General features: G+C 34.6%; 1 protein-coding gene across 2 annotated transcripts; it reads left to right on the forward strand.

Annotated features, from left to right (window-relative positions):
• The first annotated feature begins 8,229 nt into the window (after nt 1–8,229).
• On the forward strand, nt 8,230–16,280 carry LOC132633506 (transcription initiation factor TFIID subunit 12b-like). Of its 2 annotated transcripts, none has more exons than XM_060349974.1 (9): nt 8,230–9,051; nt 10,401–10,622; nt 11,325–11,804; nt 12,301–12,375; nt 13,535–13,613; nt 14,741–14,805; nt 15,082–15,117; nt 15,194–15,419; nt 15,992–16,280. In XM_060349974.1, exons 1-8 carry the CDS (start codon nt 8,368–8,370, stop codon nt 15,365–15,367), a joined length of 1,815 nt encoding a protein of 604 aa, XP_060205957.1. In that variant the 5' UTR covers nt 8,230–8,367; the 3' UTR covers nt 15,368–15,419; nt 15,992–16,280. The 2 variants fall into 2 exon arrangements, with proteins under 2 accessions (XP_060205957.1, XP_060205956.1); XM_060349973.1 differs by having other exon boundaries at nt 8,236–9,051; nt 11,259–11,804.
• Nucleotides 16,281–16,745: the final 465 nt, after the last annotated feature.

Here is a 16,745-nt window from a genome sequence, read left to right on the forward strand (position 1 = left end):
AACCCGAATTTTATTGATTTGGTTTGGTGTATAAATTTAAAAACCCGACGCAATTGATTTGGTTTGGTGTATAAAAAATCCGAACTAACCCGGTCCATGTACACCCCAATTACAATATTAGTCCAACTATGATTTTATTTACGGAAAGGGGCCAAAATTACCCCTGAACTTTGAAAAATAGTTCATCCATACCCTTCGTTATACTTTAGGGCCAATTATACCCTTACAGTTATACTATGGGGTCAATTATATCCTTCTGTCTAACTGTTGCCACGTGGCATCATCCCAGCGCTTCAAAATTATTTTACCCTCAAATAATTTTTTACTCACTAAAATAACTCAATCCGACCCGATTTTTTTTTTTTCAGCAAAAATAATATGGATAATTTTTATATTTTTTTCTGAAAAAATTATCCGTATTATTTTTGCTGGGAAAAAAAAATCGGGTGGGATTGAGTTATTTTAGTGAGTAAAATAATTTTGAAGGGCTGGGATGATGCCACGTGGCAACAGTTAGACAGAAGGGTATAATTGACCCCATAGTATAACTGTAAGGGTATAATTGGCCCTAAAGTATAACGAAGGGTATGGATGAACTATTTTTCAAAGTTCAGGGGTAATTTTGGCCCTTTTCCGTTTTATTTATTACCTGCAGAAATTTTGATCTCTTTTATGAAAAAAAAAAGGAAAAAAAAAATAATTGTCTTGTCCGAATTATGTGAAATGATCTAAATTTATTTTTGAATTTTGAAAAAAGGGTCATGATTCTAGCGGCAACAACATGGGCAGTTCGCGCGAATGCCCTTCAAATGCGTTGGTCTTTAATTTTTGTCCCCGTAATGCGTGGTCTTTAATATTTGCCCTTCTAAGCTAAAAAATAATAAGAAAAGACGTTACTACCCCTACCCATCACATATAAAAACCTGAAAGTCTGTAACGAACCCCAAACATCCAATTAAACCTATCCATCATTCCAACAACAAACCTTTCAATCGTTCCAACATTTCACCGGAGAAATCTCCATTGATTTTGCTGCTACAACATCAGAAAAGATAAATACATAATATATAGCGTTTCAATTGAACGTAATTCAACTCAATTTGATGCTTTATTAAGTTTAGATTTGTTAATATTTGAAAATAACAACAAATCATCTTCTATGAACTAAACAACTGATATTCAGTTGAGATTCAACATTGCGAATTATAATTTTACTCAACAACATAGAATTGATCAAATTTATTGCTTTGTTCTGATTTTGATTAGTTTACGTTCCATTTGATTAGTATACAATGCTCAATGACTTAGACTTGAAATTATAGTAACTTCAGTTGACAAAAAATAATCAGGCAAAGTTCTGAACAAGTATGCCGGAGGAGGCAGAAGTTCACCTTGCAAAAGAACAAAGTATGCCGCTAGAGTCAAACTTTCATTTTCATAAGCAAAACATCAAGTATACAAGTGTTAAGAACTAGAAAAGTATGCCGGAGGAGGCAGAAGTTTACTTTACAAAAGAACAAAATATGCTGTTAGAGGCAACTTTTATTTTCATGAGCAAAACAAAAATTTACGCAAGTGTTAAGAACTAGAAAAGTATGCTGGAGGAGGCAGAAGTTTACTTTACAAAAGAACAAAGTATGCTGTTAGAGGCAACTTTCATTTTCATAAGCAAAATAAAAAAGTACACAAGTGTTAAGAATTAGACAAGTCTGCCGGAGGAGGCAGAAGTTCACTTTACAAAAGAACAAATTATGCTGTTAGAGGCAAACTTTCATTTTCATAAGCAAAACATCAAGTATACAAGTGTTAAGAACTAGAAAAGTATGCCGGATGAGGCAGAAGTTTACTTTACAAAAGAACAAAGTATGCTGTTAGAGGCAACTTTCATTTTCATAAGCAAAATAAAAAAGTACACAAGTGTTAAGAATTAGACAAGTCTGCCGGAGGGGGCAGAAGTTCACGTTACAAAAGAACAAAGTATGCTGTTAGCGGCAAACTTTTATTTTCATGAGCAAAACAAAAATTTACGCAAGTGTTAAGAACTAGAAAAGTATGCCGGAGGAGGCAGAAATTCACTTTACAAAAGAATAAAGTATGCTGTTAGAGACAACTTTCATTTTCATAAGCAAAACAAAAACATTATTAACAAAACAACACCAAAAACACATAAAATTGCATAAAACCCAAAATTATTAACAAGACAACACCAAAAAATCAAGCACACATAAATTAACTTAATTCATGAAGTTATGCCGGAACAAGCATAACTTTATGCCGGAACCGGCATAACTTCAGTTTACAAAATTACAAAGTATGCCGTGAGAGACAAACTTTCATTTTTCATAACCAAAACAAAACATTATTAACAAAACACCAAAAAACACATAAGATTGCATAAAAACCAAAATTATTAACAAGACAACACCAAAAAACCAAGCACACATAAATTAACTTAATTCATGAAGTTATGCCGGAACAAGCATAACTTTATGCCGGAACCGGCATAACTTCAGTTTACAAAATTACAAAGTATGCCGTGAGAGGCAAACTTTCATTTTTCATAACCAAAACAAAACATTATTAACAAAACACCAAAAACACATAAGATTGCATAAAAACCAAAATTATTAACAAGACAACACCAAAAAACCAAGCACACATAAATTAACTTAATTCATGAAGTTATGCCGGAACAAGCATAACTTTATGCCGGAACCGGCATAACTTCAGTTTAAAAAACCAAGAACTCTGCCAGACCCGACATATGTTGCCTCAGACAAACACATTCTTCACAAAAACCAAATTATTAAATAAAAACAGCAGCAACAACATAAAACAGCTGTTCACAGGCAAAACTTCAATGATTCAACAAAGAGAAAACCAAAACGCACATCAAAATCAACTAAAACATATTACGACATTCATAATACAACATTCAAAAAACCAAAATATATACATGGGGAATGAAACTAAAGTTTAAAAAATCATACAGACACTATAACAAAACACTATAATTTTAAATAAAAAAGGATCAATTAAATATAAAAAACTATGAAGACAAGGATATCAATTCAACAAATAACAATTTAACATAAAAACAAATATTGAAACGAGCAAAAGATTCAAATTCATACCTAAGTTTTAGAACAGATGAGACAAACTCAAAACAGAGGAGGAAAGAAGAAGCAAAAAAAGAAAAGAAAAGGGCAAATGACGAAATAAAAAGGATTTTAATGGGGTAAGGGTAATTTTGTCAAAAAACTTTCATTAAACAAACGGCAAGGGCAAAATTTAAAGAAGACATAAATGAGGGGCAAAATATAAAGACCAGCCCAAAAGAAGGGCACTCCGCGCAAAAAATTGCAACAACATTGCCTTTCAAAACTTAAAGCCTTCGGGCTCCAACAACAAGCAGCCCGTTTGGATTGGCTTATAAGTGGTCAAATCAGCTTATAAGTTATTTTTTGATTTTTTAGATGTTTAGCAAACCAGCTTATAAATTAAAAAAATGCTTATAATAAGTCAAAAAAATAAGTTAGGATAGCCCAACTTTTTTTTAGCTTATAAGCTGTTTTTTAGTCAAACCAAATTATAAGCACTTTTTTTAAGCTAAGCCAAACGGGCTCAAGATCTCTAGCCTCGTGACTTAGAGCCCAGTTGAATCAGCTGGAAAAAAGTGACTTTTAAGTATAAGTACTGAAAGTTATTTTATAAATAAACAGTTACGTGTTTGGATAAAAGTGCTGAAGTTGAAAATAAGTTGTTGAAAGGGAAAGATGATAGTTTAGGGTTTTTAGTAGTGAGAGTAATATTGGAATTAGAAGGAAGTATAAGAGATAAAAGAGTAAAATGGTTGGTCAAACCAAAATGGTTCTTAAGCCAAAGAAAAAAGTTGGGGTTCCCCAACTTTTTATTTTTTGGCTTATTTTAAGCACTTTTTAACTTATTTTAAGCACTTTTTTGTTTTGTCAAACGCCCAAAAAAGTTAAGAATCAAACCAGCTTATAAGCCAATCTAAACGGGCTCTCAAATTAATCACTGTAAATCTCAAATTAGCCCTTATGGAACTTAAACAATGATGAATTGCACCACCAAATCAATTTATACCTCTAATTGTACTTTATTGGCACAACTCTATCACAAATCTTTCTCAGATCATCAATAATGGTCGGAACTGCACATCAAGATATTAACCTCCTAATGCTAAAAACAAACTAAGGTATAAGATACTTAAAATGCTTGAGGATTAGTGGTCTAAAGTTATTAACCAGTCTCCAGCATTTCTGAGTGGCAAAGAGTGAAATTTCAACGTTGCCAATTACTGTTCTCTCAAAGCCTTATATGATTTGACTTCTCGTATCTAATGGTGAAATTGTGAAAGCATATAAGAAGAAACCATCACTTCCAATTGATAATCAATTTTGACCTTTGAATCACTCCCATCTTTGTAAACAAAAATTGTAACTCAACTAAAAGAATAAAGGAAAATAACTACATCAGCGGTTGACATTTGGTAACAAATGTTCCATTTTTTGTCAGCTTACGAAGAATGTACTAAGAGATCTACGCCTTGATTAAGATTAAGTAAAAACAATATAATAAGAGTTATGTGTTGGAACAAGTTAGGATATCTCTTTCAATCGTCTATAGACCCCAGATCACCAACATAATCATTATATACTTCCCCATATGTCAACGAACTATAAAATATATTGATAATTGTTTGAAGCTTGACAATAAAAACCTTCGTCTAAAGTAAAGCTGGTTGCTATATTTTTCAAGCCTCAATCTCTATAGAGGTCTAGTTTTATTATCCCCACGCCTTTTATTAAATATGAATCTAATCATTTGGAATTTCATATATACTGGAAAATTACGAAGTGATTTACACCTTTTATTTATAGAGTTACCATATGAATAATAATAATTGCGGAACTCATTGAGTTAGAGCACATGTATATTTAAACGTGAGGTCTTTTGAAGACAAGATAGCTAAAAGTTAATTTGAAATCCATCTTAATACTGGGAAGTTACTCAATTAGTTGCTTGACCAAAAATATTTATAGCATTTAGCCACTGAACACACACACACACTACCACAAAGATGGTGCCTTTCCTTGTGATTTGGGCCTCTATAAAGTCCGCACAAATGTGCTATTTCGGGGGTGGGTACGCATTATAGAAGCTCTAGATAAGGTATGTTTTTTTAATTGCTTTTCTGGTGCACTTCACAACAACTCACATTTTTCGTTAAGCTATTTGAGGAAATGCTCCTTAATCTAAATGTGCCTACTTGACATGAATGTCCACCTACTGGTCAGTCATTTAGTTGCTTGAGTATTTGCTGCCTTAATTTTTCCATATTTCCAGCATGCAATTTTTCTTCTCTTCTTGGTATTATAGATTGTAAGCTACGAATGTAACTGCTCTGACCCCTGAGGTTGTAGAGTGAGCTAAGTAATTAGGTATCTGTTGCTCCTTCACAACAGTGTTGAACCTTTTGCATCCAAGTAGGTACAGTGACTTATGGCCTATAACCTTCCTTTGGTCTCTTTGTATCCTCGTTTCTCTTTAAGAATGGATCAACAGCTCTATTTACAGCTCCCTTTTGTATTGGATTTCAAATACAAACCAAGTCGATTAGTTAGCCCTTTTAATTTGTTAAATAGTAGTAATGACCTTCTGTTCCATCAAATATGTTAGCGTATGGTGATCAGTTCCTATAATGCAGATAGTGCCTCCATTGTCTACACCATTCAGTGGTGTCCTAAACATTTTAAAATTCTAGATTTTCTCTAGTGTCTAATCGCTTGAGCTAACTCATAAATGTTATTGCCTTTTTTTTCCCAGTACAATTCCTATATTAGGTAGGCGTTTGGACATGTGGTTTGAAATCATGAGATGAAATCAACGTTTTGGACATGTATTTCATCTATCTCATGGTTTCAAACCCCAAATCATCCAAAAAGGCATGATTTGGGGTTTCAAACCATAGTTTCAAAAATTTAAATATAAAGCTTGACCCATAAGTTTCTATTTTATATAAAAAAAAACCATAAGTTGGTAAATATTTTTAACAATTACTCTCACCAACCATTTATCAATCTCATTAACTTCCACCAACCTTTATTTATGTCTACCATGTGGGAGGATTATATTAAAGAGTAGTTACATTATTATTCATGTTAAATATTCGTTTTTATTAAACTAAAATTTGATAAATGGATGTTGTATTTTTTAGAAAGGCCTTCTAGTAGCATATTAATTTTGTTATGAACTATGACTTTGCTCATTTGGTAAGATTGTATAAGAACTGGGTATGTTTTGATAGTTTTCACAACTTGTGGGGTTTTTATTTCTATAAGAGAAAATACAACTTAAGATATTCAAATTACATGTCCAAACATGTTTTCAAATCATGATTTCAAACCATGTCCAAACGGCTCTTAGATTGACATGTATTAGTTTTGACCGTGAAAACCTGATTAAAGTCACATACTGTCAGAACTGTCTCTCTACATTCCTAGATAACGATAAAGTTTGCATAGACACTATCCTCCTCAAATCACACTAGTGAGATTACACTGGGTATGTTGTTGCTCTTATGGTTGTTTAGATGAGAGACTATTTATATTAATTTCTCTTTTAATAAGATACTAGTTATTTGTGCACAATAGTTTAAAAAAAAAAAAAACTGGTAAAAAAATTGGTCACCTTATAAAATTTTCACTTCCATTTCTCCTCAAAACAAAGCTTGAGACCTTAACAATTTCTAACACATGGGCGATCATGGGACTCATAGAAGTCGAATTTACCTGTGCTATTTCGCTTTCTCCTTCGACAACCAAGTCTGAATCCCCAAATTGAAAACATTCAGTGAAAATTCAAAGTTGCCAAATGACTCTATTGATCTGAATTCCCCTCAGTCTATATGAATCATCATCAAGTTCACAATAACACAAACCTATAGATACAACAACATACCCAGTGAAATCCCACAATGTGGGGTTTGGAGATGGTAAAGTGTACGCAAACCTTATCCCTATCTCGAAAGATTGAGAGGCTATTTCCGAAAGACCCTCCGGTCAAGAGAAAACATGACGAGAAAAGATCAGATAAGCACAAATAGCTCAAAGCAATATGAAAATGCAACTAACCAAACAAAAACCTATAGATAATGGCTGAAATTCCATCTTCTTCCCCCAAATCAAACCCTATAATCAAACCTGGAGCAGTAGCACCGTCAACAACAACGTTGTCTTCACTTGTCTACAACATACAATGGTGTCGTAAACTCTCTCATATCTAGATTTCTCTAGTGTTTAATTGCTTGATCTTACACAGAAATGCTATTAACCTTTTCCTAATATAACTCCTATACCAAATTGGCATGCATTACTTTTCACTATGAAAACCTGACTAGAGTCGCATACTGTCAGAACAACCTCTCAACATTCCAAGGTAGAGATAAAATTTGCATAGTCACTATCCTCCCCATATTCAACTTGTGGAATTATATTGAGGACTCGTTTGACCATAAGAATTTTCACTTCTTTTCAGAAAATGTTTTCACTTTATTTGGAAATCAATATTTGGCATGGAAATTCTAAATACAACTTGAAGTTGTATTTGGAATTTAAAAAGCACCAAAAAACCTGTTTTCACCTTTTTTTACTTTCATTACATTCAATTAATCAAATATTCTTTGAATAAACTATAACCGAACATAACTCCATCTTCAGCTCCAATTTCAAAATTCCAAATAAAGTGAAAAATATTTGATTTTCATGACCACACGCCTACTGAGTATGTTGTTGTTTAGATGAACGAGTATTTGTATTAATTTTTCTATTAATAAGATACCGGTTATTTGTACACAATAATTAAAAGAACTGGTTAAATCTTAAACACCATTGTAAAATGAAAAAGGTCTTTTGACTACGCTATTTTAATCACAATGATCCAAATAGGATAAATTTATATGATTATTTAGGTCAAATTTAATAATTTATGTTTATTTAATATCATTTCTATATTTTCTTATTAAAGTTTATCTTAATTTAAAATTATATAATAGAGGTTATGATAGTTTTTATATAAATGTGGCTAAATTTAAATCAAATTAGTGTGACAATTTATCAACTCTCTCGTAAAATTTGGTCTCCGTATGGAATTTTCACTTCCATTTCTCCTCAAAACGAAGCAATTGCTAACACGTGGGCAGTTGTGGGACCCGTAGAAGTCGAATTTACCTGTACTATTTCGGTTTCTCCTTGGACAACAACGGAGTCTCAATCCCCAAATTCAGAGTTTCCAAATGACTCTATTCATGTGAATCATCAAATCCACAACACAAACCTATAAATAATGGCTGAAATTCCATCTTCTTCCCCGAAATCAAACCCTATAATCGAACCCGGAACAGCAACAACGACGTCCGGAATCACCATGACTACAATCTCACAATCGCCGTCAATTGAGATGCCGTTAAACCAATCTCAGTCTCAGCAACAACAACAAATGCAACAACAGATGCAGCAGCAGCAACAACAATTGTCGCAATCTCAACAACACCAAATGCAGCAGCAGCAGAATAATAATAATAATAATTCTAGTAGTAGTAACAACAACTTAATGTCAGCTGCTGCATCTAATTTCACGATGCAGAGATCGCCTTCAATGTCGAGGTTGAGTCAATTTCAAATGCAGCAGCAGCAGCAACAACAATTAGGTTTAATGAGGCAACAATCAGGAGGAGGGCTTTATGGTCAAATGAATTTTGGAGGCGGAAGTACTTCACTCCAGCAACAACAACAACAGTTACAATTGCAGCAACAATTGCAACAACAACAGCAACAACAACAACAACAACAGAATCAACAACAGCAGCAACTAAGTGGCCAGAATCAACAACAACAAATAGGTGGCCAGATGAGTAGCGGAAATTTGAATAGGGCAGCTTTGTTGGGACAGACTGGTCATTTGCCCATGTTATCTGGACAAGCTGCTGCTGTTGCTCAGCTCAATTTGCAACCTCAATTTTTGAATTCGGTATCACTTCAGCACTTTTTGTAGACCTTATTGTAGATTTATATGCCAGTAAAAGTATATAGAACTTTTAATATTTTATAATTTGTATGTATTTCAATTCTTTTTCACTGTTGGTATGATGATGACATGAGTTGAGCTTAAATAGAGAAACATGGTCAATGAAGATTTCGTAAAGACGACGCCAACTTGTTTGGGACGTACACGAGCTAGTAGTAATTGTTTGACAATGTACTGTTTGTTAAATTGGCTGTTTTATTGTTAAAACCTAACTGATATTTGTCATTGTTATATTTCTTGATGAGGTTTAATATAAATGGCCGTGCTTTACGTGTTGCCCAGTTGAATTTGCAATCTTAATTTTTGAGATCGGTATTATTTCAGCACTTCTAATAGACCTTAATTATAGATTTATATGCCATTAAAAATATAGAGAACATTTAATATTATTTGTATTGTTATTGTTATTGTTATTACTGCTACTACTATTATTTGTACATATTTAAATTCTTTTTCACCTTTACTTAGTGTGATGATGGCATGAGATACGCTTAAATAGAGAAACATGGTCAATGGAGATTCATAATTCATAAAGACGACCCCGACTTGTTTGGGATTGACATGTGGTAGTTGTTGTCGTTAGCACTTAAACACGTACAGGATTATGCTTCACTAATTCTATTCCCGAGCCATTAAATGTGTGAACTTTGTTTGGCAATGTACTGTTTGAGAATTTAGCGGTCTTTTAATAAAAATGCAACTGCCATTTGTCATTGTTATATTTCTTGATGAGGTTAAGCATATATTGCCATGCTTTACGTGTTATCTGGACAAGCTGCTGCAGCAGCAGCTGCTGTTGCCCAGTTCAATTTACAATCTCAATTTTTGAATTTGGTATCATTTCATCAACTTTAATAGACCTTATCATTGATTTATATGCCAGTAAAAAGTATAAATAACTTTTAATACTATTATTATTATTGTTATTGTTATTACAACTATTATTTGGTATGATGATGACATGAATTGAGCTTAAATGGAGGAAGATGGAAGATTTCATAAAGAAGACCCAACTTGTTTGGGACGTACACGTGGTAGTAGTAGTTATTGTTATCACTTCAACACTTAGAGGATTCACACAATTGGATTCAAATTTAGTATTATGTTTTACTAGTTCTATTCCAGAGCCATTAAATGCATGAACTTTGTTTGACGATGTACTCTTTGAGAATTTAGTGGTATTTAAAAAAAAAATGCAATTGCCATTTGTCATTGTTATATTTGTTGATAAGGTTAAAGTATAAATGGTCATGCTTTACATGTTGCTGAAAGGAGTTTTATTCTGGTTGCAGCCACGGCAGAAGGCTGGTCTAATGCAGGGGAATCAGTTCCATACAGGGAATTCCCATGGCCAGTCCTTGCAGGGTATACAGCCGATGGGAGTGATGGGATCTCTGAACATGAACTCTCAGTTAAGGGCAAACGGGGCCCTGGCATATGCACAACAACAAAGGGTGAATCAAAATCAGTTGAGGCAGCAGTTGTCCCAGCAAAATCCTCTCACCACTACTCAGGTGCCATTCTTGAAACATGCTAATATATATGCTTGATGCTAAAAACTAACCGTCTCATTTATTCTGCTGAATTGACACCGTGGTAAAAGGAAGATGACTTTTTCAGGAAATCTAGTTGCAATTTTTCTCACATCTGAGCGCAAGTTGTATAAACCAAAAAAAAAAAAAAAAAAAACTGTTGATGCATCTGAGGGTGCCCAATAAAAACTACTCTATCTTATTCAAAATTTAAAAAATTAACCTTTGCAGAGAACTATAAATGATTCTTTATTCTGGATAAAATGATCTCAAAAAAAGATGTTGTAATTGAAGTTGCGTCGGTGCACATGAACTCCTCCTGCTCGTCTTGTTAATTTTCACACTTGATAGAAAGATAATGGAAGCCAATCTGGTTATAAAGTGCTTCATAGTTGTGGATGTCGCCATTTAGCTAGGTATTTGAAGCTGACGGTCATTTAAGGCTGTCATAATTACACGATTATCTCCACTTATTTAATTTTGCTTTTCCCTTGCGGTAAATCACATGTAATCCTCTTGTGGAATTTAATGTATAATCCAATAGTCTCCTGTCGGCTTACTTATTACGTTGCAATAATTTGTTTTTATTGCTCACTTTGACGTTACAATTTGCTGTAGAAAATGTCGGCTCAAAGCCTTCCAAGGACGTCCTTTATTAACTCTCAGTTACCTGGGTTGACTCAGAATGGACAATCTGCGATGATGCAGAACAATTCATCACAACAGCAGTGGTTGAAGCAAATGCCTGCAATTTCTACTCCTAATTCCCCTTCCTATCGTCTTCAACATCAGAGGCAGCAACAAATGCTTATGCAGCAGCAATTAGCTTCACCTCAACAGTTGCTCCAAAATTCAATGGGTTTGAACCCACAGCAACTATCCCAAATTGTACAACAGCAGCAACAGATTGGGCACCCTCAGATGCAGCAACAGCAGCAGCAGCAGCCACAGCAGCAACAACAACAGCCACAACAGCTTTCGCATCAACAACAGGCTTCTCCAAGGATGGCTGCCCCAGCTGGCCAAAAATCTCTCAGTTTAACTGGATCTCAACCAGATGCTACTGGATCCGGAACAACTACTCCAGGGGGTAGTTCAAGTCAGGGGACTGAAGCAAGCAATCAGCTTCTTGGAAAGAGAAAGATACAGGATTTGGTTTCACAGGTCCTTCCTCCACTTCACTTTCTTAATCTCTAAAATCCTATTATCAGTACTGGTTACTCCAAAAAGAAATATGGATATCTTCTGAAATTTTGAAGTTCCCAAAATCAACTTCAGAAATTTTGTGATATACTATGTATAATAATGGTGATAACATTCCTCCGTCCCTACCAACTTCAACAACAACATGCCCAGTGTAATCCCACAAGTGGGGTCTGGGGAGGGTACACAGACCTTACCTCTACCTTTGTGGGGTAGAGAGGCTGTCTCCAATAGACCCTCGGCTCCGGTCCCTACCAACTTCAAAAGTTCCAGTCACAACATATAGAATTTCTCCGAACTAATTTTTTGAAGATAATGACCCGACTGAATTAGAATGTTTTCTGAAGAGAGTGAGTTCAACTAAGGTAATAGTATGATCAACACTGTTGCTAATGTCAAGTTTTCCTCCAGCTGATTTTGCAAACTGACATTGAGCATCACTCTTGTAATGTTTCAGGTGGATTCACAGGGAAAGCTTGATCCTGAAGTTGAAGATCTTCTTCTAGAGATTGCTGATGACTTTATTGATTCGGTTAGGCTTGAAAATGCTTTCTTGTCTTTCTTTTCTGGGGGAGGGTGGTTGCTGGTTTTTTTGGGGGTTTGCTGTGTGTATCCCATTTGGATATCACTTATTTTGGCTACCTTTCGGGTGAAATCATTGGTGTGCTAGCTTGTTAGGCCGTATAATTTTTAAACACTATGTACATGAAGGAGATATCTTCTTTTTTTTTTTTTTGGTGCCATGATTCTGGTTTCCCTTCTCAATCCTCTCTCTTCATTTTTTCTTTTCTTCTTCTTCTTCTTGTTTTGTAAAATCTCTTGTTCATTACTTTTTCCATATCCCATTTGATTTGAACTGCTAAATGCTGTCAAAGGCATGGCAAGGAATCTTCTTGACAAGGTTCTGATGTAAGATCATCATGTCAATCGCCCTTGGATTTGTGAATCGTGGACATTGAGTTATGCTGCCTTGGAAGTTGTCTAAGAATATATCTAACACTGGAAAGTGGTTGGCATTTTTATTTTAGAGTGTGGTAATTAATGGTGTCAAAAGCTAATTTCGCTAATATCCTACATGTCGTTTATATTCTTAATGAAATTGGTGATATGCTACAATTGTGAGTCATATTTTCATTTGGTCAAAGGATGGAAAATTTTCTCAACCATATCCAGTATTCCCGTCGCATGTTGCCTGATGTCCAATCTATCACCTTGGATACGGTAGCTTTCCAGCAGACCTTATAGCCACAAATATGATGTTTCAGTCGGCAATAAACTGCTGCCATCCTCCTCAAAAAATTAGCTGCTGCCGTCCTCAATTTAACTAGACTTACATACTCCTATGACTCCTGGCTGTTGTTAAACTTTACCTTATAAAAAATTATGACTCCTGGCCTTGTTCCTTGGGTGCCCTTTTTTCTGGCTAATGCTCAAGTTTTTGTCTTCGTAACCTATATTTTTTGCAACTAGGTGAGGTGATTGTTGCAATATTTGTGTTGATCTTTTTCTGAACTAAAATTTATTAATCTGGGCAGTTGTATCAGTTTGACGTACCACCGTTAATAGGTCACTAGCTTCCTCTGAAATTCTTTGTGCAGATAATTGTTCATGAAAAGTGGACATACATGAATATGCTTACATTGATTATTCGTCATTCTTTTTACGTACTTATGCTCGATGTCTCATTGTAGGTTACTACATTTGCTTGCAATTTGGCAAAACATCGGAAATCTTCAACTTTGGAGTCCAAGGATGTACTGTTACATCTAGGTTTGTACCTATAACTGCAAATGAAGGACCTGTTCTTTAGTTTGTTTCCATTATTTAGAAAGAGTGCTATGATGACTTGATACAGATGTTACTTGAAAAGATTATATTATTAGGTATAAAGGCTGTATTTTTCTGCTATTTATGTTTGTTTTAGTATATCTTTTTATTTTCTTTCTGTTGATCAGTATGTGCTTTACAGTCTTATGTAGTGATATACTCCTCTTTTAGGGAAAAAACATGGGAAAACCATCCTTCCTTTGCGGAATGTTTAGTTTCACAAAATTTAGACCAGATTCTGATTGACATAAAATGGGCCATAGGTTATTATATCTGTAGACAAATATGTCCCTCTCCGTGTTCCTTAGTTCTTGGTGATACTAGGAAAGCTCATAGATCATGTTCACAAATGGAGCTATATGCTGAACTGGGTAATGTCAGTTTTCTCTAGCATTTTCACTTTGATACCAACTTTTATCGTATCATCTCGTTCATTTTCTTATGCATTTTAAACTTTTCATCTGCTAATGGATGCATCCAAAGGCCACCACTTTCTTATTTATGAGTGGCTAGCAAAATTTCAATAACATATTACAGTTTTAATACCAAGCTCTTCTCTGTCCCTTTGGGGACATCCGATAAAATTGGAATGATACCAAAAACTCTCTCTTAATAATAGAGTAGTTGCCGCCTACGCTATACCTAGTAAGCTCCTGAATGTGAGTTCCACGATCTAACTTGACCCTAATGGTAGAACAATATCACCATGCATCTAAAAGATGCACATTCTAGTTGTTGTATATGTAGAGAGATCAAGTGGTTTTAAAACTTTCCACCCATTTCATGTTTTAACTACAGCATGTAACATTTATAATCAGGGTACTGTCTCAAATATTTTGAAAACGTGAACATCAATATCAGCAAGGACCAACTGTTTTGCCTAATGTCCTGTATCTCTCACAGAGGGCTACTTTATGATGTCTTTAATATGCTAATGCCCGCAGACATTTATGAAACGTTGTACAATTGGTATTTTAGGGAGATGTTTATATCGCCTAATGTTCTATATCATGTATTAAAAATTTAAGGAAACTGAGGTATTTTTCTAATCTAAATGTGATTTTCGACAGAGAAAAACTGGCATTTGACTATTCCAGGCTTTTCAAGCGAGGAGAGGAAACACTATCCAGAAAATGTATGTATATCTGCTTCTCTTTCTTAGCCTTTTTTCATGATGGTATAGTCCCTTCTTGCATCTGCACTAATGTAGAATAATGACAATGACATGAATTATCACTACTACAAGTAATCTGTGACAAAATATCTTTACGTCATCCTTGCTCATTGGTTTAGTTGCTGATTGTAGTCCACCAATTGCTAGTAATCTGCTTATTCATCGATGGTTGTAGTTATTGAAACTGGGTGAAAACTCAGGCTGTTTTTATGACATAGTGTTTCTAATTCTGTGCAGTCACCAAGTGATCTCCACAAAAAGCGTTTGGATGTGGTGAGTGCAATTCCATATATAATACACCCTGCCTAGATCTGGTGTATATTTTTAAATCATTGTTAATTTGACTCAGATACGTACCTTGATGGAGGCCTCACAAACAGAAACAAGTACAGATAGTAGTGCTAAGGAGACAGTCAGACCAGCAGTGGGTGACTCAAATCACATGATCAGACCTCCAAGTTCAGACAAATTGGTTTCACACTCTAATGCTTCTCAAATGCTGCATGAGATGACAAGGTTTTGATGTCCCTGGAGTTCTTGGTGTATCTCCCGTGTTAACTGTACAGATCTTGATGGTAAGTATCACTTCTTTTAAGATGAATTCTACTGTGATTTACTTGTTTACTGAAGAACCCAGCCTTTAGTGGCTCTGAGTTTTCATGCCCGAACATTATGTTTTTGTTTAAGCGATCCTTCTCTAGACCAATATCAGTTGCACATTTGGATAAATATGCTGTATGTAGTGTGGAGTTCTAAATCATGTCTTAGCTGCTGCAAAATGATAATAATGCTATTACTTTTTGGGTTTCATTCCAAATCAGTAGTTTACTTCTTGGGTACATCAGATAAAATTGGTCTCAGTCGTGACATGCCTCTGGTGATAAATGGGTACAATTGAAGTTCTCTGCTCATTTGTTGGTGTAAAGCAAGTTTAATATCAATGCATGCTTGTTAGAATCTAGTTCCTAAAATTAGTGGGGGAGCCAGGATTTTCACCAAGGGGATTCAAAATGTAAAGATGTAAACATGCGAAGCTATCATATTTAGCTTTTATGTCACAAGTCACTGTCATGGTCTCTTTTACTTGTCATGCACTTTGCATACCATGTTTACATCTACGGAGCTAATCATATTCTCCATTTTGCAGATGAAGAATGAGGGGAGGCATAGGTTATATAGGTGTAGCTTAGTGGAAGTATTTATGAGACTTTGAGGCAACTGAAGAAAAATTGCAGAATGAACCACCAATAGTTGAATGGTCTTGAAGGCCTGTAATTAAGCAGCTTAGTTAACAGTAGCTAATTCAGCCTGTGAGGATGAACTTGCTCAAATTTGGTTTCTCCGCCATACTCTTCTGGATGACATGTTTACTAATCCTGTATATTAGTGTCTGTTTACCACCTCTTCTTTCTATATACCAAGAATGAGTTTAAGTCTTTGTTTTCCCCTTCTATCATAGTTGAAACACTGTATCAAACAGGTTTAATGATGTTACAAACCGCAAACGTTTTTATTTTCAATGGAAACTTTCAGATTTCACAACGATAAAGAGACATGAAAATTATTGTAGAAAATCCTTTGGTTGACAAAAACTTCAGCAGTCGCCAATTACCAATTACTCTGCTCATATTTCATGTTGGAATGCTCTAGGCAATTCAGGAAAGCACATATATTACTATTATATATAAGAGCAAATGTGGGGACTTTTGTAGTCCTCACAATAATTTCTCAATTTTTTAAAAACTTTTTAATTAATTACTTTTAGGTCCTAATCTTATTTATTTAAATCAATTTTTTAATTTTTTATTTTTAAGGTCTACTTTTCAAAAGCTATCGAACCTGGGGACTTTTGTAGTCCTCACAATTAATTTCCAATTTTTTTTAAAACTTTTTAATTAATT

The sequence above is a fragment of the Lycium barbarum genome, chromosome 3 (genome assembly GCF_019175385.1).
Source record: "Lycium barbarum isolate Lr01 chromosome 3, ASM1917538v2, whole genome shotgun sequence".
NCBI lineage: Eukaryota > Viridiplantae > Streptophyta > Magnoliopsida > Solanales > Solanaceae > Lycium > Lycium barbarum.